The 23,784-nt window shown below is 48.6% G+C and overlaps 1 protein-coding gene across 1 annotated transcript in view; it reads left to right on the top strand.

The window, feature by feature from the left end:
* The window catches only part of KPNB1 (karyopherin subunit beta 1), a 197,184-nt gene that overhangs the window by 34,222 nt on the left and 139,178 nt on the right, over positions 1-23,784 (top strand). Inside the window, exons 9-14 of the mRNA XM_078645598.1 lie at positions 15,485-15,586; positions 15,945-16,169; positions 17,577-17,768; positions 18,026-18,156; positions 18,703-18,850; positions 20,437-20,508. Of these exons, the coding sequence (XP_078501724.1) occupies positions 15,485-15,586; positions 15,945-16,169; positions 17,577-17,768; positions 18,026-18,156; positions 18,703-18,850; positions 20,437-20,508 (870 nt within the window). The remainder of the gene's footprint in view (positions 1-15,484; positions 15,587-15,944; positions 16,170-17,576; positions 17,769-18,025; positions 18,157-18,702; positions 18,851-20,436; positions 20,509-23,784) is intronic.

Raw genomic sequence — 23,784 nt, 5'->3', positions numbered from 1 at the left:
ATGGCCTGCTTGCCGCAGCCACCAACCGAAGGCCCCCGCCTCTCATAGGATAACATTGGGCCTAACTACCTCTGCACCCGGCTGCCGATGAGGGTGTACCAACTGTACCTACCTGACTCTGGGAGACCCCATAGTCTATGCCCAGAACCTTAACTCTGCCAGCCAAGTACTTACCCAAAAGCCGATAACTCACTTTTCTTCCATAGGGTAATATTGACTGGCTTCACTTGGAAATTCATCTAAGTGTGGAGTTTTGAAACTTTAAAATATTAATCTAAAATCAGCTGAACTACGAATTCCGATTTACTTGTTATCAGGAGAGAACCCAGTGCTGCATCTTTTAGCCCAGCACTGACCCTGAAAAGTAATTTTAACCGTACTTACCAGTAACTTGAATTTCCTTCCATAGAAACTTTTCTGGTGAAAACCAGACAATGGATTCCTAAGTGTCGATTTTCAAAAACTACAAATATTCCTTAAAAATCGCCTGTGACTTAAACGCATTCTTTCAATTGTTTATAGGAGATGCACCAGTGCTGGATCCAGGATCTAACACGGAGTAAAAAAAAACCAATAACATTACTTATCTGCTAAGTGAATTTCCTCCCTTAGAAACTTTTTCACATATAATCACCAGTTATCCTAAGTGTCAACTTTTAAAATACAATAATATTCCTTAAAAATCACTACTGTAACCAAAACGCTTTTACTCAATTGTTTACAGGAGATGTCCCAGGACTGAATCTAGGATCCAGTCCTGGGGTTAGAAAAGTAATCCCTAAAGTAACTAATTGTATTTAACTAGAAATTCCCATTGAGCTCAATGTTGCCTATTGCAACAACTGTAACTACTGTACTAAGTCTATTGCCTATTTGAAAAGTATCTGAAGTAACTCATTCAGAGAAAGTATATTTTGATACCTTATTGGTTCTAAAATAAAACTAAATATTTTTATACAAACAAATGGCCTAGAGTTCAGTTCTTGATTGTGTGAGACCATTTACTGACTGAGTGTGCTTTACAGTGTCCTCTGATACTGCCTGTTAGACCTGTCTGCCCTTTGGGTAGTCCCTCCAAATTATTTCTTTTTTTGTCCCCTTTTTGCCCCTCAAAACCTTTAATTTTTATGTCCACTAGGTTTTCAGGTGTTGACCTAGGGGTTAAGTGCTCTTTGCCCTCAGTCTTTTTCTTGAGGCCTAGGCGCCTTCCTGACTGGATTTACAAGACCCACAAAATGGTGGCCAGCAACTGCCACAACTGCCACCTTAGGGACTGGACCCATAGGTTAGCATAGGAACGTTCCAGAACCCTCTGGACCTTCCTGGGTCCACCTATAAAAGGCGGAATGTTGGGCAGCCATTTTAGAGTGACAAGAGTGGGTGGCATGAACTGGTGAGGAGTGAGGCGACTTAGTAAGGAGGAAGGAGCACTGAGAGGGGATAGACTGTTCCGCGGGTCAGCTGCTCTTCTCTACTGTCGTGACCCCTTTCCAGTTGACCGAGCCCGGCCATCGTGATACCATCATTGGCTTGAAATCCTTTCCTTCTCTTGACCCTAATTGGCCAGTAAACTGAGTAAATGCTGATGGAAGGGGAGCGGAAAGGAAACTGACTGAACAGTATTCCAATCACAGCGGTGAACCCCTATTCGGCAGTGCCGGAAGAAACTTAACCAGTCTTTGCTGTCACGCTGCGTGAGGAAGGCCGAGAACAGACCCGGTGAAAAAGCAGTGGGACTCACCGTGTGCAGATTTCCTTGTGCCAGCTGGTGTTGAGGCGCCTCTCCCTTCCCGCGTCCTGGCTGTGGATTCCCGGCTCTGCCGGGTGGGAGCAAGAGACAGAGGTCCCCGGAAGCTCTGGGGGCGGCTCGGCGGTGACGTCGGAAGGCGTGGAAGTGCCGATAGTGAAGCCGGGTGCAGGCGGAGCTTGACGGGGAAGGAGCCGGCGTCCAGAGGAGCCGGCGTGAGGAGTCGTCGTCGGAAATACTGAAGAAGGGCCACATCGGATCCTGTCAGGTAGACAGACGGGTCCCGACTCCTGAGTGAGGCCGTCAGCCCCGGGAGCCCGCACCAGCTGAAGAACGAGGTCAGGCGGAAGAAATTCAACCCCGGGCCAGTGGGCTGGGCGGAACTGCCGATACCAAGAAGTAAGCGGGGAACGTTGACAGGAGGGGGAGGGAGAGCTGTCAGAAGCCCTATTTCCCCCCGTGCAAACCAACTCAGCCCAGGCAAAGGGGAAACGCTGCAGCTGCAAGGTGACTCAGTCTTCGTGAACTACATCCCGAAACGGCTACCCAGGTAGAGACTTATTGTACAAGGCATCTCCCGGTTGTAGTATTAGATTAATTGAGGGGAAGGTTTTTCAAGTGGGTTTTCCAGAGCTTGGTAGTTTCCCTGTGACCCAAAAGAAAGCGGTATAGGATAAGGAAATAACCTACCTGTCTTTAGTCCGAAAAAGAGCTGCTGGAATAATGAAAACAATGTGCTATTGATGAACCTGTTGTTGGGGCCTGTACCTTCCTGCCAGTAGTCCTTTTGAGATTATAAGGGAAAGGTATTGCTTTGCATTATTGTACCAGGTGTGTGGATAGGGCTGTGTCTTCCAACATAAGCTAAGCAATCCACACGGATTCAATACAGGGAATTTTGCTGTAGCTCCTTTCTTTAGGGTGAAGAATGGTATCAAACATGCTAAATGTAAATATGTAAGGGAAACAATCGGATGTAGAGTAAAATTTTATGAACTGTAACTGAATACTGCTAAGAACCTGAAAGAAGAGAGCACAAAGAACTTTTATAAAACGGGCCGTATTTTTCCAAACTGGTGTAGTGTCCTTATTTTTGAGTGTATGGACGTTGTTATCGAAGGGTGTGACGCAAATTTAACACAATTCAGAAAAGGGGGTGGTGATGAACAGTGTCTGAATTAAGCAGACCACTCTTACCCAGTCCAAAGATCAGGGCTTGATCCATCACCGTTATTTAGCTCACTGCCCCAGCTCAGAACCTGGCTATATGCAAATTAGTCTGTCCCTGGCCCAGTGCATCATGGGAACAGGGCAGACCAAACTACCAAGCCAATTCTTCACCAGAAAGGAGACAAGCTACCGGGGACCGGTTTCTGGCATTTCAGCCTCGTCGGCCCGGCTTGCTTGAATCCTGATGGAGCAGTGAGCAAGGGACTCCACACCTATAGTGGCCAAAAACGATTCAGAAAAGGGGGTGGTGATGAACAGTGTCTGAATTAAGCAGACCACTCTTACCCAGTCCAAAGATCAGGGCTTGATCCATCACCGTTATTTAGCTCACTGCCCCATCCCAGCTCAGAACCTGGCTATATGCAAATTAGTCTGTCCCTGGCCCAGTGCATCATGGGAACAGGGCAGACCAAACTACCAAGCCAATTCTTCACCAGAAAGGAGACAAGCTACCGGGGACCGGTTTCTGGCATTTCAGCCTAGTCGGCCCGGCTTGCTTGAATCCTGATGGAGCAGTGAGCAAGGGACTCATGTCTGAGTATACCCTGCCACACCTATAGTGGCCAAAAACGATTCAGAAAAGGGGGTGGTGATGAACAGTGTGTCTGAATTAAGCAGACCACTCTTACCCAGTCCAAAGATCAGGGCTTGATCCATCAGTGGTCTGCTTAATTCAGGCACTCTGTTCTTCACCACCCCCTTTTCTGAATCATTTTGTCCACCATAAGCGTGGAAGGGTATACTCAGATGTGAGTCCCTTGCTCATTGCACCATCAGGATTCAAGCAAGCCGGGCCGACGACGCCTGAAATGGCAGAAACAGGTCCCCGGAAGCTTGTTTCCTTCCCAGTATAAGAATTGGCTTGGTAGTTTGGTTTGCCCTGTTCCCATCATGCACTGGGACAGGAACAGACTAATTTGCATATAGCCAAGTTCTGAGCTGGGATGGTGCAGTGAGCTAAAAAACGGTGATGGATCAAGCCCTGATCTTTGGACTGGGTAAGAGTGGTCTGCTTAATTCAGGCACTCTGTTAATCACCACCCCCTTTTCTGAAGCAAATTTAACACATGCACCTTTGAGTTAGGCCTTCTTACTTAGTGCCAAGCTACCCTATGTGACTTGGAGACCCCAGGTCCAACAGATTGGTGTGTAGCGGTTGGATCAGAACTGTGTTTGCGTCCACTCTGAAGTAACAAAGTGTACTCCACATGCCTACACCTGGAGTTTTCTCCTTGCGGACTCCCTAATTATATTTTTGGTTTTCCAAATTTACTCCTGGTGGTGGGTGGAGGTAGCTTCGAATTGCCCCTTTTAAACCAATTCTTCCCGAGTGGTTGTCCCTATATCTTTCATAAGCATAATGGAATTTGCTCTGGAGGAACTGGAAACCTATTCTGCAACCCAGCTTAGAGACTTTTGCCAGAAGATGGGAGTTTTTTTTAAGCGTGGTGCCAAGAAGGGGGAACTCCAGACCAGTTTGAGGGCTTGGGTGGCAGCACATGGAGAGGGAAAGGAGGAGGAAGAGGGGACGGACCGGGACACTGTCATAGGGGTAGATGGATTGTTCCAACCTGAGATGGGGAACCTACTACCAGGACCTAGGACCTTTTGAAGGGAAGGCAGCAGTGTCTCCGGAAGAAGCTTAACCGAAGCTGAACTAGTGGACAGGAGGGAAAAGACAGCTAAAGTGGGAGTTAGCTAGGTTGGAAAAGGAGAGGGAGGAACAGAGGATGGCTCACAAGTTGAAACTTAGGGAGCTAGAACTCAAGGCCCTACAGATAGGACCCTCCAATTCTCCAAATGGTGGCAGCGAAACAAAAGAACTGACCAGGGAACCCAGACCCTACCTACCTAAGGATATAGTTGCCAGCTACAGCCCAGGGGATGACATCGCCAAGTGGCTGGCTGCCTATGAGGTCTCCTTAAGAGGCCATGGGATCCAGGAAAAACACTGGGGGGGGTGGCTTGTACAAATACATGCCTCCTACTAGACGGGACACACTATTGGCCCTGGAACAGGAAGAGCAGACCCACTACCCCACCATGAAAGTGGCGCTACTTCAGAAATTTGGACTGACCCCAGAGAAGTACCGGCAAAGGTTCAGGGGCAGTCACAAATTAGGCACCCAGAATTGGGTGGATTTCCTGGACTACGCAAGGAAGGCACTAGAGGGTTGGATACATGGCAGTGAGGTGAGGGACTATGAGGGGTTGTACGACCTTATTCTCAAAGAGCACCTACTCGAGAAATGTTTTCCCGAGCTGCGTCCACACCTGGTGGACAGCAAGCTGACCAACCCCCGGAAGCTTGCAGAGGAGGCGGACATCTGGGCAAGTACCCGGGTGTCCTCAAAGGGGACTGGAGGGGATTCCCAAAGGGCCGGACAGGGCGCCCCCCAGAAGAAAGAGGGGGGAGATAAAAAGAGGGAGTTCTCAAAAGGCCCCCAAAACAGTTTCCAGGGAAAGGGAACAGGATTCACCCCTAAGGCTAACCCTCCCAGAAACCCTCATCCTGGCCAAAGCCAGCAGCCAAGGGTTGTCCACTGCTTTGAGTGTGGTGGTGTTGGACATTATAAGGGAGATGTCAAGTGCGCAAAGAGACCACCCCCTCCCACCGGAGGAAAAGCCCCGGGAGTCGCTCGTGTAGTGCTCGGGGAGGAGTTGCCCTTAGATAAGGGGGGGTGAGTGGGCGGGTGTCACCTTGGTGTCCCTGGGGGATCGGGAGATGGTTCCTAAGATCCAGGTGCCCTCAAATACTGTCAAGTATGGGCAATGGGTCACCATCAATGGCCAAAGAGGGGAGGCTCTGAGACACAGGAGCCAGTATGACTATGGTAGGGAGTCAACTGGTGTCTCCGGAGCAGGTGATTCCACATGTACTCCACCCCGCCGCGATGGCTGACTGCAGATTGGGCCACTACCCTGTGGCCGAGGTTCCCTTTGAGTGGGAAGGGGTTGCAGGTTCACTTCGAGTTGCCGTAAGCCCTGCCGTGCCAGTCGATTGTCTGTTGGGTAATGACCTGAAGCACAATGCTTGGAAGGAGGTGGACTACCGGACTCATTCAGAGATGCTGGGTACACCTGACTGGGCCTGTGCAAGCACAAGGTCCGCGACTACCCGGAGGGGGAGTTCGCATGGGATGGAGCCTGGAACAATGGCCCAGCCCGCTGCCAAAAAGGGAAAGAACCGAGGACAGGAGAAGCCTGCTTCGGCTTCCACGCCCCATGAGACAGATCGGCCACCTGCGGTGGTGGACCAGGAGTCTGTGGGGGAGGAAGTAGTCTCCCTGGAGGACCTACCTATCCCTGCTGAGTGGCACGTGGAAGGAGGGCCTACCAGGGAGGAGTTTTGTAAGGGCCAGAAGGAGGGCCCTACCCTTGAGGGACTGAGGCGACAGGCCGAAGCCCAGGCAGCAGGGAACGTTGCAGGGCACTATCATATTTACTGGGAGGACGGACTCCTCTACATTGAACCAAAGGTACCTTTGCCCGGTTCATCCCGGGCCTTGGTAGTCCCTCAACGATACAGAGCCTTTCTTCTAGAATTGGCTCATGAAATTCCGTTGGCAGGACACTTAGGACAGGACGACCTTTGCCCGGCTTGTCCCCCACTTTTACTGGCCTCAGATGAAAGTGGCATCCGACACATACTGTCGGACATGTGTATCCTGTCAAGCTAGTGGGAAGACAGGGGTGAAGCTGAAGGCTCCCCTGGAACCACTACCTGTCGTTAGCACCCCCTTTGAAAGGGTGGGCATCGACATTGTGGGGCCATTGGATCCACCCACTACAGCTGGTCACAGGTTTATCCTGGTTCTGGTGGATCATGCCACGCGGTACCCAGAGGCAATTCCTCTGAGGACTGTCACTGCACCTGTTGTGGCTAGGGCCCTGATGGGGATCTTCACCCGAGTGGGTTTCCCCAAGGAAGTTGTGTCCGACAGGGGGACCAACTTCATGTCGGCATATATGCAGGCAATGTGGAAGGAGTGTGGAGTGACCTACCGGTTCACCACTCCATACCACCCCCAGTCCAATGGACTAGTGGAGAGGTTCAACAAGACCTTGAAAGGCATGATAAGAAGTCTGCCTGAGAGCCTGCGGAGGAAATGGGACGTCCTCCTACCCTGTTTGCTATTCTCCTACAGTGAAGTGCCGCAGAAGGGAGTGGGCTTCAGCCCCTTTGAGCTACTGTACGGACACCCTGTGCGTGGACCTCTCAGCCTGGTGAAGGATGGATGGGAAAAGTCTCCCAGAAAGCCTCCCCAGGATGTGGTGAGCTACATGCTGGCCTTCCGGAGCCAAATGGCAAAGTTGTGGAAGCAAGCTTCTGACAAATTGGAAGCCAGTCAAGCAGTAATGAAAGAGTGGTACGACCACAACGCTCACCCTGTGGAGTTGGAGCCTGGACAGAAAGTGTGAGTGATGGAACCTGGAGAGCTAAGTTCTCTCCAGGATCGCTGGACAGGCCCCTTTGAGGTGTTGGAGAAGAAGGGTAAGGCCACCTACCTGGTGGATCTTAAGACCCCTCGACAGCCCCTACGGGTGCTACATGCTAATCGCCTCAAACCCCACCATGAGAGGCCCGAGGTCATCTTGATGATGGCGACTGATGGAGGAGAGGAAGCGGAAAGTGAGCCTCTCCCTGACCTTTTTTTTTTTTGTCTCAGGAAAAGGATGGGTCGGTGCAGGGAGTGATTCTCTCCCCATCCCTAACTCCTGCGCAGCGGGAGGACTGCCGCCAGATATTGGAGCAGTACTCTTCGTTGTTCTCCCTTGTCCCGGGAAGGACCCACCTGTGTACCCATGATGTGGACACAGGAGACAGCTCACCAGTGAAGTCTAAGACCTACTGGCTGTTGGACAAGGTGAAGGCCAGCATCCACGGTGAGGTTACCAAGATGCTGGAGATAGGAGTCATTGAACCTTCCAGGAACCCCTGGTCCAGTCCTGTGGTTTTAGTACCAAAAGCTGCCCCACCGGGACCACTCCAGAACTGAGGTTCTGTGTGGATTACCAGGGACTGAACTCAGTGACCAAGACTGATGCACATCCGATCCCTAGGGCGGATGAACTTATTGACCGGCTAGGAGCTGCCCAATACTAGAGTACCTTTGACCTTACTTCAGGGTACTGGCAAATCTCCCTTACAGATGGAGCAAAGGAAAGGTCAGCCTTCTCCACGCCTGAGGGCCACTACCAGTTCTGTGTGATGCCCTTCGGGCTCAAGAACGCCCCTGCCACTTTTCAGCTGCTGGTGAACCAGGTCCTCTCTGGAATGGAGGCTTTCTCCGCTGCTTACCTGGATGACATTGCCGTCATCAGCAGCAGTTGGGAGGACCATTTGCGTCACTTGCAAGCTGTTCTCCAGGCCCTGAGACAGGCTGGCTTGACAATCAAGGCCAGTAAATGTCAGATTGGGCAGGGGTCGGTTGTGTACCTAGGCCACTTGGTGGGTAGGGTAACAGTGCAGCCCCTCCAGGCAAAGATTGAGGCAATCATGGCCTGGGAACCCCCAAGACCCAGACTGAGGTCCGAGCTTTCCTGGGCCTCACAGGTTACTATCGTCGCTTTGTGAAGGGGTATGGCACTATTGTAGCGCCCCTCACAGAGCTCACATCCAAGAAACCACCTCGACGGGTAGTCTGGACAGAGGCTTGTCAGCAAGCCTTTGTGAAATTGAAGCAGGGAATGTGTGCAGCACCGGTCCTGAGGGCCCCCGACTTCTCCAAGGAGTTCATTGTCCATACAGACTCTTCAGAGCATGGCATTGGGGCAGTGTTATCGCAACTCAATGAAGAGGGTCTGGATCAGCCTGTAGTCTTCCTGTCCAGGAGACTGCTTCCCCGGGAACAGAAGTGGAGTGCAATTGAGCGGGAAGCTTTTGCGGTGGTATGGGCTCTGAAGAAGTTGCGGCCATACCTGTTTGGCTCGCAATTCCTGGTTCAGACTGACCATCGACCTCTTCGTTGGCTGATGCAAATGAAGGGGGAGAATCCCAAGCTGTTGAGATGGTCCATCTCCCTACAGGGAATGGACTTCCGGGTGGAACATCGGCCTGGAGTGGACCACGCCAATGCAGACGGTCTCTCTAGGTATTTCCGCCTTAGTGATGAGGACTCCCAAGGGGTTGGGTAGCTCTCCCCACTTTCAGCTGGGGGGGGGGGACACGTGTTAGACCTGTTTGCCCTTTGGGTAGTCCCTCCAAATTATTTATTTTTTTGTCCCCTTTTTGCCCCTTAAAACCTTTAATTTTTATGTCCACTGGGTTTTCAGGTGTTGACCTAGGGGTTAGGTGCTCTTTGCCCTCAGTCTTTTTCTTGAGGCCTAGGCGCCTTCCTGACTGGATTTACAAGACCCACAAAATGGTGGCCAGCAACTGCCACCTTAGGGACTGGACCCATAGGTTAGCATAGGAACGTTCCTGAACCCTCTGGACCTTCCTGGGTCCACCTATAAAAGGCGGAATGTTGGGCAGCCATTTTAGAGTGACAAAGAGTGGGTGGCATGAACTGGTGAGGAGTGAGGCGACTTAGTAAGGAGGAAGGCGCACTGAGAGGGGATAGACTGTTCCGCGGGTCAGCTGCTCTTCTCTACTGTCGTGACCCCTTTCCAGTTGACCGAGCCCAGCCATCGTGATGCCATCATTTGCTTGAAATCCTTCCCTTCTCTTGACCCTAATTGGCCAGTAAACGGAGTAAATGCTGATGGAAGGGGAGCGGAAAGGAAACTGACTGAACAGTATTTCCAATCGCAGCGATTAACCCCTATTCGGCAGTGCCGGAAGAAACTTAACCAGTAGCGCTGACAGACTAAGCCTTTGCTGTCACGCTGCGTGAGGAAGGCCGAGAACAGACCCGGTGAAAAAGCAGCGGGACTCACCGTGTGCAGATTTCCTTGTGCCAGCTGGTGTTGAGGCGCCTCTCCCTTCCCGCGTCCTGGCTGTGGATTCCCGGCGCTGCCGGGTGGGAGCGAGAGACAGCAGGCACTGCCAGAGGTCCCCGGAAGTTCTGGGGGCGGATCGGCGGTGACGTCGGAAGGCGTGGAAGTGCTGATAGTGAAGCCGGGTGAAGGCGGAGCTTGACTGGGAAGGAGCCGGCGTCAAGAGGAGCCGGCGTGAGGAGTCGTCGGAAATACCGAAGGGCCGCATCGGATCCTGTCAGGTAGACAGACTGGTCCCGACTCCTGAGTGAGGCAGTCAGCCCCGGGAGCCCGCACCAGCTGAAGAACGAGGTCAGGCGGAAGAAATTCAACCCCGGGCCAGTGGGCTGGGCGGAACTGCAGATACCAAGAAATAAGCGGGGAACGTTGACAGGAGGGGGAGGGAGAGCTGTCAGAAGCCCTATTTCCCCCGTGTAAACCAACTCAGCCCAGGCAAAGGGGAAACGCTGCAGCTGCAAGGTGACTCAGTCTTCGTGAACTACATCCCGAAACGGCTACCCAGGAAGAGACTTCCTTGCACAAGGCATCTCCCGGTCGTAGTATTAGATTAATTGAGGGGAAGGTTTCTCAAGTGGGTTTTCCAGAGCTTGGTAGTTTCCCTGTGACCCAAAAGAAAGCGGTATAGGATAAGGAAATAACCTACCTGTCTTTAGTCCGAAAAAGAGCTGCTGGAATAATGAAAACAATGTGCTATTGATGAACCTGTTGTTGGGGCCTGTACCTTCCTGCCAGTAGTCCTTTTGAGATTATAAGGGAAAGGTATTGCTTTGCATTATTGTACCAGGGGTGTGGATAGGGCTGTCTTCCAACATAAGCTAAGCAATCCACACGGATTCAATACAGGGAATTTTGCTGTAGCTCCTTTCTTTAGGGTGAAGAATGGTATCAAACATGCTAAATGTAAATATGTAAGGGAAACAATCAGATGTAGAGTAAAATTTTATGAACTGTAACTGAATACTGCTAAGAACCTGAAAGAAAAGAGCACAAAGAACTTTTATAAAACAGGCCGTATTTTTCCAAATTGGTGTAGTGTCCTTATTTTTGAGTGGATGGACGTTATGTTACCGAAGGGTGTGACGCAAATTTAACACATGTATCTTTGAGTTAGGCCTTCTTACTTAGTGCCAATCTACCCTATGTGACTTGGAGACCCCAGGTCCAACACTGCCTTTTTTTTTTTGCAGAGTTTTATAAAGCGAACTAGAACCGAATCAGTTATCAGAGCGCTTTACATAGCACCAGTTACGTTACATGAGGACACGCTTTCATTTTTTTTTTTTTTTTTAGGCACGGGGCGATTAAGTGATTTGCCCAGAATCACGGGGGGTTTTTGGCGTCGTTACCGAGACTCGAACCCAGATCCGAGGTCGAGCGCCTTAGCTGTTAGGCCAACCCCTCTCCGCCTTACTGCTCGACCAAGCTACCACTTTAGAGAGTAAAGTTATATCTAACTTTAGCGTCTGCCAAATCTCTGGGGACTGTGGACTCTGTGCACACTGTACCTTACTTTGGTCCAGTATACACAGCCACTTTCTTACATCTGCCAATTGGCTACTTGGCTCCTTGCTGCCAGATGACTGCTTCCTGTGAAGTGACATCTAGCTATCCCTGAGTGCTCTAATTTCCCACTCCCAAGATGGCTGAACCCTTCTTTTGGTGGTGGAGCTTAGTAGCCCGCATTCAAGATTTGGTTACCTGGGGGCTATGCACCTACAGAAAGAGTTTGGCCAGTGTCTCCACCTCTTTCACAGATTCCAACCTGTCTACCAAGACCAAAGAGCAGTCTGTCTCGTGGGTGTTCACCATTTTCCCATCAAAAGCTACTTCCCCATTGAAGGTTGCTTTTTGGTTTAACCCCCTGTGTGGCTTCCTGTATTTATAAATCTTGTAAAGCGCTTGGTTACACTAGCAAGTGTGTCCCCGCGCTGGATGCTTTACTGCCGCTTTCAATTGAGTCTAGGCATGACTGAGGGGAGTGTCTTCGACCGAGCGCTATCCTTTGGGGAACATGAGTTTTAAGCTCTCTCCGGAAGATGACTCTAAAGGATCTTCCACCCATTCTCACTCTTTTAAACTTTGGGACCTGAACCTGCCCACTGCCATAGGATCTTAACTGGCGGGCAGGCTCATACCGATTTAAGAAGGCTGTGCAGGTACCTGGGGCCTTTTCCATGAAGGATACAGTGTCCTACACAGAGGGCCTTGAAAGTCACCCGCTCCCTAATTGGGAGCCAGTGAAGGTTCCTCAGTGCTTTTTGTGCTGATGCCCTTCTAGGTAATTGTAGGATCAAACGGGCAGCTGCATTTTGTATGCGTTGTAATCTCTGGAAACATTTGACACTGGCCCCTAGATCAAGTACGTTTCCATAGTCAAGCCTGGATGTTATCAAGGCATGGACCAGGGTTTGTCGTACCGGCACGGGCATAAGGTCCAATGTTTTCCTTAGGACCCGTAGCATGCCAAAACAAGTGGCTGCCACTTGTTTGGTCTGGTGGTCGAAAGATATATTATCTATCCAGACGCCTAAATTCTTCACTAGATTGCTGGGTGTGGGCAATCCACCCAGCTCGTCCGGCCACCAGGCAGAGGTCCACACTGATGGCGATTTGCCTACGATCAACACCTCCGTCTTATTCCCGTTAAGTCGGAGGCAGTTGTCCGCCATCCACTTGGCTAGCTCTTGTAAGCAGGTTGCGAAGTTGGCAGCACATTGCTCCTCTGGTTGCGACAAATTCATAATCAGTTGCGTGTCGTCTGCGTACGACACTCTCAACCCCAAATTTGTCAGTGATCTCTCCAACTGGGGCCACAAACAGATTAAATAAGGTGGGGCTGAGACTAGAGCCTTGTGACACTCCCTGTTTAAGTTGTATTTCTTTGGACCTAAAAAGTCCCTGTGCGACCTGGAAGCTGCGGCCTGTTAGAAATGATTCCAACCACTCTTATGCTTTGCCTCTCACTCCTCCCTTTTTAAGACACTGTAGCAGTGTGTGATGAGCTACAGTGTCGAATGCGGCACTGAGGTCGAGGAATCCATGCCGCTGTCTGACCTTCGGCCGCATACCTTCGTAGGGCTTCAGTCGAGGATAGCAGGGCCGACTCAGTCGAGTGTAACGCGCGGAATCCCGACTGTGAGGGGTGGAGCAGTCCATTAGTCTCAGCAAATGCAGAGAGTTGTTTATTGACTGCTTTCTCCGCAATTTTGGCAGAGAAGGGAAATGGGCCGGAGATTTTAAAGTTTCTCTATACTAATGTTGGGCTTTTCTTCCATATTATAGGTACCTGTCCTGATTCGAAGGAGAGTGCAAGTAGGTGTCTAATATAGGGCTCCAGAGTGTTTATGCTGCCATGGGGTGCTTTTTGGGGGTGCTGGATCCCTTTGTGAGCCAGATTTAATACTTCCTGCTATGTGGCATATTGTTTCCCGTGAAGGTACTAAAAATGCTGAGGCAATTGCTATCCTGTGTAGTCGTGGGGATTTCCGCCCTCCCCTCACCTACTCTAGCTGCCTCCGGAAAAGCAGAGTAGATTTTATCTACTTTACTGGCAAAAAAACTCTGCAACCTGATTGCCAGGAGGAGGTAATTTCTCAGTCAGTGGCAGGCCTCTATTGTTATCTGTCTTGGGAGTCTTTTACATGTCTCACAATGCGGACAGAAGGCTCTTGTGGCCAGGATCTTCAAAAGGCCAAGGAGAGAATTGGGCAACAGAGTGCCAATGTACCAACAAGTTAGTCATTTCAATTTGGTCTTAATCGTGCTTAATGTTTCATGTTCTTTGATAACTTGAAGTACCCTCTTTAGTAGCCCTGTCCGAAGTGTGTAACCCTGTGCTCTCCAATGGGACTTCTAACCTCACAGTAAACATAGTTGCAAGTCTTTATTTTTAAAACACGTGAAAAAGATGCTCTGTGTCTCAATGAGTTGCACCCTGCCTTAGGACTCAATAAGCCTGCTGTAGGGGTGACTTGTGCTCATTAAAAAGAGTTTTGGGCTTTGCCATTGTCTGAAATGGCAAAGTCAAGTTAGCAGTTTTTGAACTGCTCTAACATTCTGCAGCGGCAGGCTGTAAAGTGTTACCATGTTCCATTCAGGGTGACATACTGCAGTTCCTGGGGTACAGGGTATACCTGGTATGATCAGGGATGTAGGAAACTAGGTTTTGTCGTATTGCCCCACGCTTTTTTTTTTTAGTGCTAGTAGGTGCTGTTTTTTTTACTCTTGACCGGCCACAGAGACCTTCCAACAAGACGCCAGTGCTCCTTCTTTAACCCCTTGCATGTGTCGGACGGCCCCGGCCGTCCTCCATCACAGTGGGTGTGTGGAGAACTGCCGGGGGCCGTCCGAACCCTGCCCACTCATTATTTCCCCAGCACCGTGCTGGAATTTGTGGCGCGGTTAAGGGGATAAAACCAGGTGATTTCTGTTTTACAGTTGGCACAAGACTTTTACAGTCTCGAAGTCCCCAGTTAAATGGTACCAATGGGTACTAAAGAGGGCACCCACGGGCTGCAGAACATCTCATGCCACGCTAAAGGACAACACACAATTTCCACACAGACTGCCATTGCAGGTGGCGTGACATGTTACAAACCTTGAGTGAAAACGTGACATAGCACTCCTGTATGCCTGCTCAAGTCTCTGCAGTTAACCGGAATGTCCGCCGCGGTGCGGGCGTTCGACACAGTGGGCGGGGCTGCGTCGGCCATTGGTTGTGCACAGCCGACGGGAGCACGGAATGGGTTAATATTTGTAAGTCACCCCGGAAGCTGTCCTTTGAGGCCCAAGCTGTTGCCATCCTGTACTGACGTTTCTTAAACACTGCTCTTACCTATTCATCGTGAGGTGCAACTGTGAGTCCTAATTTCATTCCCAAGAAATCTGTAAAATATAGGGTGTCCCCTGTCTATTGCTAAAAACCTTTATTTTGTTTGTGGCGCAGGCCCACTAAGAATAAAGAAAAACCTACATAAAGCAGATGTTACATTTTTATTGGAGATTTTGCAAAATGTTCTAATGACCAACTGCCTAAAACTTGGTGATTACATGAAACGTCCATCTACGTTCTCTAATGTCTTGTAACGAGAGCCCACAATAATAAATCCCATTCAGTGTGCCTTATTTTTATTTTAGTGTTCCACTTTTGTATCATGGACTTCACAAGGAAGAACATCTGAACTGTTTTCAGAAAACCATGGTGGCCAGCACGCTAAACCTGTAACAAACTGCCAGGAGCTTGCTTCAGTAGCGGTTCTAAGTCTGGCCGTTTAGAATGTGCTGTTTTCGTTCTCTCAGCCAGTAGACTAGTCTTTGACTTTTTTTTTTTATAAAGGTGAACTAGTCCCCATTTATCACTGCCCTCTTTAAGCATGTGTTGTCAGGCTATTGCTTACCGGTTGTGTGTTTTAAACATTATTTTTTTATAGAGAATTCAAAAGTTGTTAATGTGCTTCAATTTTACTTTACAGTAATTCATTTAGACTAAGGGAGTACACTTGTTGGAGCATCTGCTTTATTTTGTATTCTGGTAGATTTAATGTGCTAACCTGATTTGTCTTTTAGGCCTCCGAGCAAGGTCGACCTCCAGAGCACACCAGCAAATTCTATGCCAAGGGAGCTCTGCAGTACCTGGTACCTATCCTGACTCAAACCCTCACCAAACAGGTAGGTCCTCTTGAATTAATTCTTGCTCACTGGTCTTGGAATTGTGTTCATAAGCGGTTTAATGGAGTGTGATCGCCTTAAGAAAAGAACGTGCTTGTGAGTTGGATACAAAATAGTTTTTGAGCCGAGAGCCTTGGTTATATTCTTTGCTTGATGATGGTACAGAGGCAGCGGTTACCTGTGGGAGAGACCTAATGGTAAGACTTGCGTCTGTGTCTTTGTAAAGATTGGACATGTTCGCATTTTGACAATAGTTGCGGTGAAAAGGACCATAAAATGCTTAACCGCGTGGCAATAGGGATTGGCAGGGTATTCACATACCTTGTAGTGATGTGCCTTCTTTTGCTCTACTTTGCAGGATGAGAATGACGACGATGATGATTGGAACCCTTGTAAAGCAGCTGGTGTGTGTCTCATGCTTTTGTCCACTTGCTGTGAAGACGACATTGTCCCCCACGTTCTTCCCTTCATCAAAGAACACATAAAAAATATTGACTGGCGATACAGGGACGCAGCAGTGATGGCGTTTGGATGCATTCTAGAGGGGCCAGAACCTAATCAGCTGAAGCCTTTAGTAATTCAGGTCTGGCGCTAAACTTTCACGTTAGTTGTCCTGATATGCCTACCTTTTGTAGCTTTATCTGGACATAATTGGGTATCTTTCTAATACTTGTGTTTTTAAAGAACCTCTCTTCCGCCACCTTTCTCCTATCAAACTTAATCTGCCTGCTTCCATTAATATGTTGGAGCCAGGTTCCCCTTTTTTCCCTTCTCCCTAGAGTAGGTGTAAAGATCACCCTTCACACCATTATTCAGGAGATGATTGCGTTACTTCTGTCAATATAACTAGAGTATTTGTAGAGTGCACTTTCACTCATGACTTAGTGCTATTGGCAGATACTAGATATTCAGCAACTCGGTGGTACCTTTGTCCACTTCAGCAGGGTGAAAGACTGAGTGTACTTGTCACTATTTGAACATGAGATTGTGAGGTCAAAGACAGTCATTAAGTGAATACATTAGTCCATTTAGCCACCGACCCTTCATAAAATCTTGTGTTGGGACTACACCCTTCAATTTCATGTGGGTTTTGGTGTTTCTCGTTACGGGTTTTCAACAGAATCCATTGATAATAGAACATTTTTGCACTAATGATGAGAAGACCATGTCGTTTTAATTAGGGAAATTCACTCAAACTACTACAAAACCTAAGTACAACTCTAATATTCAGACCATTAATTTGTCTATTCAGTGAAGTTTCAATATTGGTAGAAGTTAGTGAAAAATATTACTAGCTTTATTTTCTCAAACCTGTTTTTTTAAATCGCTATTTCTACACTTGACTACATACACTTTCTGCATTCGGAGATATGCTTTGACCAACCTGTGCAGTCCCAGATTTAAAACTAGTGTCTCCTTGGTTAAATGTGACTTCATTGCACCATTGATTAGTAGTGAGACCAGTTTTAGCTGAGAAGCTATCCTTAGTGGTCATTTGCTAGTTCACCTCCATGAGCACTCTTGCAGCACCAACCTGGCACTAGTGTTTGGCATTGACTTGCTGGTAATCTTATCCTGATTTAATTTTTATTTCCACCCAGTTTTGTAGTTTTTGCCATATGATAGTTCTTTTGAATCAAAAGAAAAATGTTGCTCATGGTGAGGGAGGGGGCGGGGGGAATAAACAGTGACTGCAATGAAAACTTATTCTGTGGCGGAGGGTTGTTGGGTGAAAAGGATTACCCATACAGTGTGTGGGTTGGAATCCCTGCTATAGATCTGGTCTCATCCCCCAAATTAACCTGAAATTGATGTAGACTGACTTTTCTTTTACAAGATATGGGTTTGTTATCCTAAATCGTGCTCACATGTTCTCATCTGGGCCCAGTTACTTATTTTTTGTTTTGAAAAAGTCTCTTAACCCAGCTTTCTTTTCGGTTTGCCTTTTTTTTCCCCCTCTTTTGCCTTATAATTTTGTACTTTACTGCAGGCAATGCCCACACTCATAGATTTAATGAAGGACCCGAGTGTAGTGGTTCGCGACACAACCGCATGGACTGTGGGGCGAATTTGTGAACTGCTTCCTGAGGCAGCCATCAACGATATGTACTTGGCGCCCCTGCTACTTTGCCTGATTGAGAACCTGGGTGCAGAGCCAAGAGTAGCATCTAACGTCTGCTGGGTAAGTCTAGACAAGGACTGTGTGGAATTTGTGGCAGGGGGGATTACAGGCTGTTAGAGCGGGCAGTTGATGTGAATCTCACTTGTAAGATGTTTGATTGGTGCGATTGGCTGGTCCCCGATTACTTCTAAATTTATTCAGCCCTTGGAGCAGTAGCCTAGCGAGTCCAATATGCTTTATAAATTAAGTCTTTGTGCTTCATCTTGTCCCCCACTGCATCTTGTGATGAGTTACCCGCTTGGTTGCTTCTTTCTTAGGCTTTTTCTAGTCTTGCTGAAGCTGCCTATGAAGCTGCTGACGTGGCTGATGATCAAGAAGAGCCAGCAACCTATTGTTTGTCATCTTCCTTTGAACTCATTGTGCAGAAACTCCTGGAAACCACAGATAGGTAATGGAGACTAAAGATCTTCCTCTATGGGCGGTAAGCAAGGCAGTTCCAGCATGCAGGCTTTTTTTTTTAAATACAACTTTTCTTTAGATTTTGTATAGGGCAAAACAAGCTAACCGGTAGAAAATGCGATACAGCATTAAGATACCAGGCATCTACACAGCATGCGCACTGCCCTCACCTGATACTTCCAAAATCCACACCTCTTTCCCTTCGCAGGCTGAGATTCTCAAACCCCTGGATGTCTGTATACCACAACCAAGGCCTTTCTCTACAAGGCTGAAGCTGGATCCCCCTGTACACCATGCGCCCTTTTTATAAAATGCAGTCCTTGCTTCAGATGCTTAGTGTCCTGTACCTTTTTGCATAGTTTGATTCCCTGTTGTGTACGTACATTGATCTAGTCCATTGGGTCTGATAAGGATACTGGTCTGATATTGCTAAGTCTATATTTTTTAAATTATTTTATTAGGGACTGTCCAGTTTGTTTTCTACCATCTGTTTGCTTCTCAGTGTTTGGTTCTTAGTGTTTGCTTTTGTGTCTAGGCCTGATGGGCATCAAAACAACCTTCGGAGTGCTGCTTATGAGGCGCTAATGGAGATAGTGAAAAATAGCGCCAAGGACTGTTACCCTGCTGTCCAGAAGACCACGCTGGTTATCATGGAGCGGTTACAGCAGGTCCTCCAGATGGAGGTGAGTAACTGGGAAGGGCCCAAAAAAATTACCTTGATCAGGAATATGTATGTGTGTGTGTGTGTGTGTGTGTGTGTGTGTATATATATATATATGTATCTATGTATCTATGTATGTGTATATGTATGTATATATATATATATATATATATATATATATATATATATATATATATATATATATATATATATATATATATATATATATATATATCCAAACTTTTGAGGCGGGTAATCTCAGTAAACACGCTATACAAGTACAAAAACATTTACACACCGCCCCAATCACAACACCCAATACAGCGTTGGAAAGGGCAGTTGCAGCAGAAGGTCATAGACTATGCAGACGGCCACCATATACATTTAAAAGGTAAAATAACCGTGCCAGCAAAGTAGTGCCTTGTGGGCGTGTCTGCGTTCTGCTGTGGGCGTGACAAACGCTGGAGACGTGTGGTACGTTCCGCCCTTCATGCCATGTGAGTCGTAATTGCGCCACATCAAGGGGCACGCTGGGGGCGTGTGCTACGTTCCGCACTTCATGCCATCTGGGTCGTACATTAATCAGATCGTCTGCTGTGGCCGTGTGCTGGGGGCGTCACAAAGGCGTTCACCTCAAAGCGTGGTAAGTAACCATTCGCAAGACTCCCTTGTGGGACTGCCCGTTGTCTCTCACATACTGGGGGTGCCGAATGCAGTGTGTGCCTTGGCCTGGGTGTGTCTGAAAGGGCCGAACGCAGTGTATGGCTTGGCCTGGGTGCGTCTAAAAAGCACTCTGGGCCGAAGAGCGTCGGTGTGGGTCATAAAAAAATAAGAACAGCGGGAAACAATCATTCAAGACTCACACAATTCTAATTGTTACAGTCCCCGTTGGCCCTCAAGCGGGGGCACACGCGACTGAGCGCGTCTGCGGGGACAATTACTGTAGCCTCTCATGCGTGCTGTTACTGAACTATCACATTAAACCAAATAACACGCGCCTGCTAACATCAGCCAGGGCTGTAGCCGGGCTCAGGCAGCGGATCAGTACACTAATTACATGCGCCTGCTAACATCAACCAGGGCTGCAGCTGGGCCTCAAGCGGGGGGGGGACACGCGCCTGCTAACATCAACCAGGGCTGCAGCTGGGCCTCAAGCGGGGGAACACGCGACTGACCTATCTGAATACACACATTCTATTTCATACCCAGACAACGTTGGGACGGGCTGTGTGTGTATATATATATATATATATATATATGTATGTATGTATGTATATATGTATATGTATGTATATGTATGTATATATGTATATGTGTGTGTATATATATATATATATATATATATATATATATATATATATATATATATATATATATATATATATTCAATGTGTAATAAGGTGTCAGAAAAATCTGAAGGCCGTGGTATCCCTGAGTCAGTCTTAAAATTCTCGGCTTGCTGAGGAGTATGGATCTCATGAGCGTCCCTTTGAGATGTCACTGTAGTGCTATAATGGAATATCACTGTGCTCTGATTAATGCCTTAAATGCCCTGTTAAGTTAATGGATTTGTGCTCTTGGTTTATTGACTCCTATGTTTTTCTACAGTCTCACATCCAGAGCACATCCGACCGAATTCAGTTCAACGATCTCCAATCTTTGCTTTGCGCCACTCTGCAGGTGAGATACTTGTCTTTTCACTGCTCGTCACACATTATCCCGCACTGCAGGGTCTGACTTTTTGGGTGTATTCTTATTGTAATGGTAGGACTTCTCAATACCTTCTATAGTATTACATTATCTGCAGTAGAAGTCTGATTTACTTGGGAACATCCGGAATCTTTTTCTACCTTATTCATTTCCTCCCAAAGCTAATATGGAAATGTCTAGCTGTAACTACTGAAATGTGATTGGATTTTTGAGATGAAATAAGAGTATCTGGTGTCATAACAAAACTCTGGGCTTGGAGGTAGGGAGAGGATCACTGTTTGGTCCAGGGTGATACCGATCGGCCTGGTCACATGACTGAGTAAATAAGAGAAATTATTGGGCCCATTAAGAGTACCAGTCCAGTTGTAGATTTTCTGCCTGTTTTAGTGCATAAACAAACATCCCCATTGGCTGCACTCAGGTTTGTTTTATTTCATCAGGTACAAGCATGCTTTGAGGTTTAGAGACAGTTGGGCTAAAATAAATTGTAAAACTCCAGTGCTGGAAATCTCCACCAATTTTAGAAAGCCACCTTTTGAGGTAATGGGGTCTATTATATGGTGTGGTGGTGCAACCTCTCTGTGTAATACTTAACATTCCTCTTAGGGCCTGTACATTTAGTTTGTCAAACCTTTAGCTCTGAGCAGCTAGGCTTACACAAACCTTTGTAAAGCATTTAAACCGCACCAAAACAATTGAAGAAGAAATAGACGACTCCCAAGAAATCTGACACCAATTTATAAAAGACTGTATTTTTAGACACCACAATGATAGATCAGTCGGAAGGTCCTAGAGATATAGAATTTTCAAGGTATAGGCAGGGCCACTGAAATTATGAGATTGCTGCCTGGCAATTTTTGCATAATTATAGTTCTGTAGTAGGGGATCTGTGTATAGTCATAATCTAGTGAATAGTCCCGCCCATGTGCGTGGACCCCGGCAATCAAAAATAATCTCTTAAGTTGTCAAATGCAGGACGGCAAAAACACATAAGAGAAAATTAAAGACAAATAATGCAGCCTATATCCACAGGCTACACTGTCCAGTACTTCAACTAGAAATTCCACCAAAAACAACCACACAAACAGCACAGCCTGCCCAGTTTCCTCCACAGAGAAACTTGCCTCTACCAGTAAAAGCCTCTGGAATGATAGAGAGAAAGGCATGGACAGACTAGCCCCAAAGGCTGCCATTATGTGGCTTAAATTGGATACTGTGCCTTTAAGAGAACTTTCCAGAACTTCTCCCAGTATCCCAGAATGCACAGCAGGTCCCATTTACTTTAAGTTCTTTTTTCCGGCTCCTGCTAACAGGACCCTGGTGCATTGAGCTCTCCCTTTTTCAAGGGTTTATTGGAATTTTGTGCACTTTTGGCTTAGTGTTTTCAGTTTGGGTACTTGGTGTTTCCCTTCACTCCAGTGTATTTGTTCAGGCTTTTTAGGGCTCTAAAATGCCTGCTCTATTCGACAAGTGCCCAGCATGTGGAAGGAAGAAGGCCAAGACTGATCCACACGATGTCTGCATCCTCTGTCTCCCTGAAGCACATGTCCCTGAAGATTGTGACATCTGCCAGACCTTTTCATCAAGGACCCTGAGGGACAGGCTGAAGATTAGGCTTCAAGACCTAGAGGAGAGACGGCTGCAGGTGGTTCTGGGCAGGCTGGGAAGGCTCCCTCTGCCTCTGCTAAGGCCTCTAGGGGGCTCCCCCAGAGGCAGGAAACCCAGCAAACGGTCCCGGTCGAGAGGGATGACTACGGTGTGTTCCCCATCCCCCCGGGGCTCCGGGTCGAGAAGCGTGAGAAGTAGACGTCTAAAGGCCTGGGTAGGCCGCAGTCGAAATCACCGTCGACGGCGTCTTCGTCGTCGACGTCCGTATCGAGACATTGACGTCGAAGGACTGACGGGCACCGGCGCTCGCCGTCGAGTGAACGGTCGGCGGGGCTCCTCGACGTCTAGGACTTCTGACAAGCGGTCGGCGCCGAGGAGGAGTTGGCGCTCATTGTCGAGGACTGCACGTTCGACGTTGCGGAAGCGGCGTTCGGCGTCTAGGAAGAAGCACTCGACGTCGCGGAGGCGGCGTTCGACGCCGAAGTCGCGGAGGTGACGTTAGACGCCAGAGAAGCGGCGCTCGACGTCTAGGAAAGAGGTCAGCGTCTTTGAGGCTTTCCAGCTCTCCTAAGTGGCGCAGAAGGATTTCTTGCGCCAGAAGTCACGCTGGGTCAGGTGGAGGACGCCGGAGACGGCGGTGACCTACTGGAGGGGCTGAGTCGCAGTCCCCTCCCCCGAAGAAGTCACCGGACTCTGTGTACTCGGTGGTTTATACACCACCTCGGCCTAAGACCCCCCCCGCCTCCTTTACCTAGAGAGGATCCTCCCATCAATCCTCCTCTTCCGCCACTTCCTCCCGCGGGACCACCACCACCACTTCCGCCACGTGGGCCTGCTCCTCGGTCGGAGATACCTTTTCCGCCACCGAGGTCGGTGTCCCTGCCTCCGCTACCTACACCGCCTAAGGGGAATCCAAAACCACTACCCCAGGATAGGCCAAGGAAGACACCTCCACAGAGGCCTGCGGAGCGTCCACGTACTGGGAGATCGCGCTCTCGCTCCAGGAGGAGGGAACGATCGCGCAACAGGTCATCCACACGGTCGAGGCGACGTCATAGGAGGCGCAGGTCTCGTTCCCAGACGAGGTCCTCGGGGACCAGGGACTATTCTCCGACTTTGTCAGAGTCACTGGAGACAAGGGTGTCACCGGTTGATCTGGTGTCCTTTCATGCTGTCCTTTTACGAGGTGCAGCGAAGTTGGACATTTCATTGACGGTGCCCAAGACATCGGTGATCTTCGAGACGTTTCACCAGAAACATCTGTCTTGGCCATTACTACCACTGGTACCGGGCCTGGTGGAGCCCGCCATGGACCTTTTCCTCACCCCGGCAGTGACTAAGGCGGCCTCCTCGAGACTGCAGAAAAAATACCGGGCTCTCGACTCTGATCCGGCTTTTCTAAGGGTGGAACCCCCTCCAGACTCTGTGATAGTGACGGCGGCTCGGAAACAGCATGCCACCACTGCGTCATCCACAGTCCCACCAGATAAGGAATCTAGATGGATGGATTCGGCTGGGAGGAAGGTTTGTGGGACATCGGCGACCTCCATGAAGGCTGCGAGTGCCACGGCTTTGTTGGGGGCGGTATGACCGAGCCCTCTGGGAATCCCTCCAGCAGTTTGTGGAACACCTGCCTCG

Source organism: Lissotriton helveticus, chromosome 5_1 (assembly GCF_964261635.1).
Source record: "Lissotriton helveticus chromosome 5_1, aLisHel1.1, whole genome shotgun sequence".
In the NCBI taxonomy this organism is placed as follows: domain Eukaryota; kingdom Metazoa; phylum Chordata; class Amphibia; order Caudata; family Salamandridae; genus Lissotriton; species Lissotriton helveticus.
Note: the sequence above shows the minus strand (reverse complement) of the source record. Positions and strands in the feature narration are given on the sequence as shown.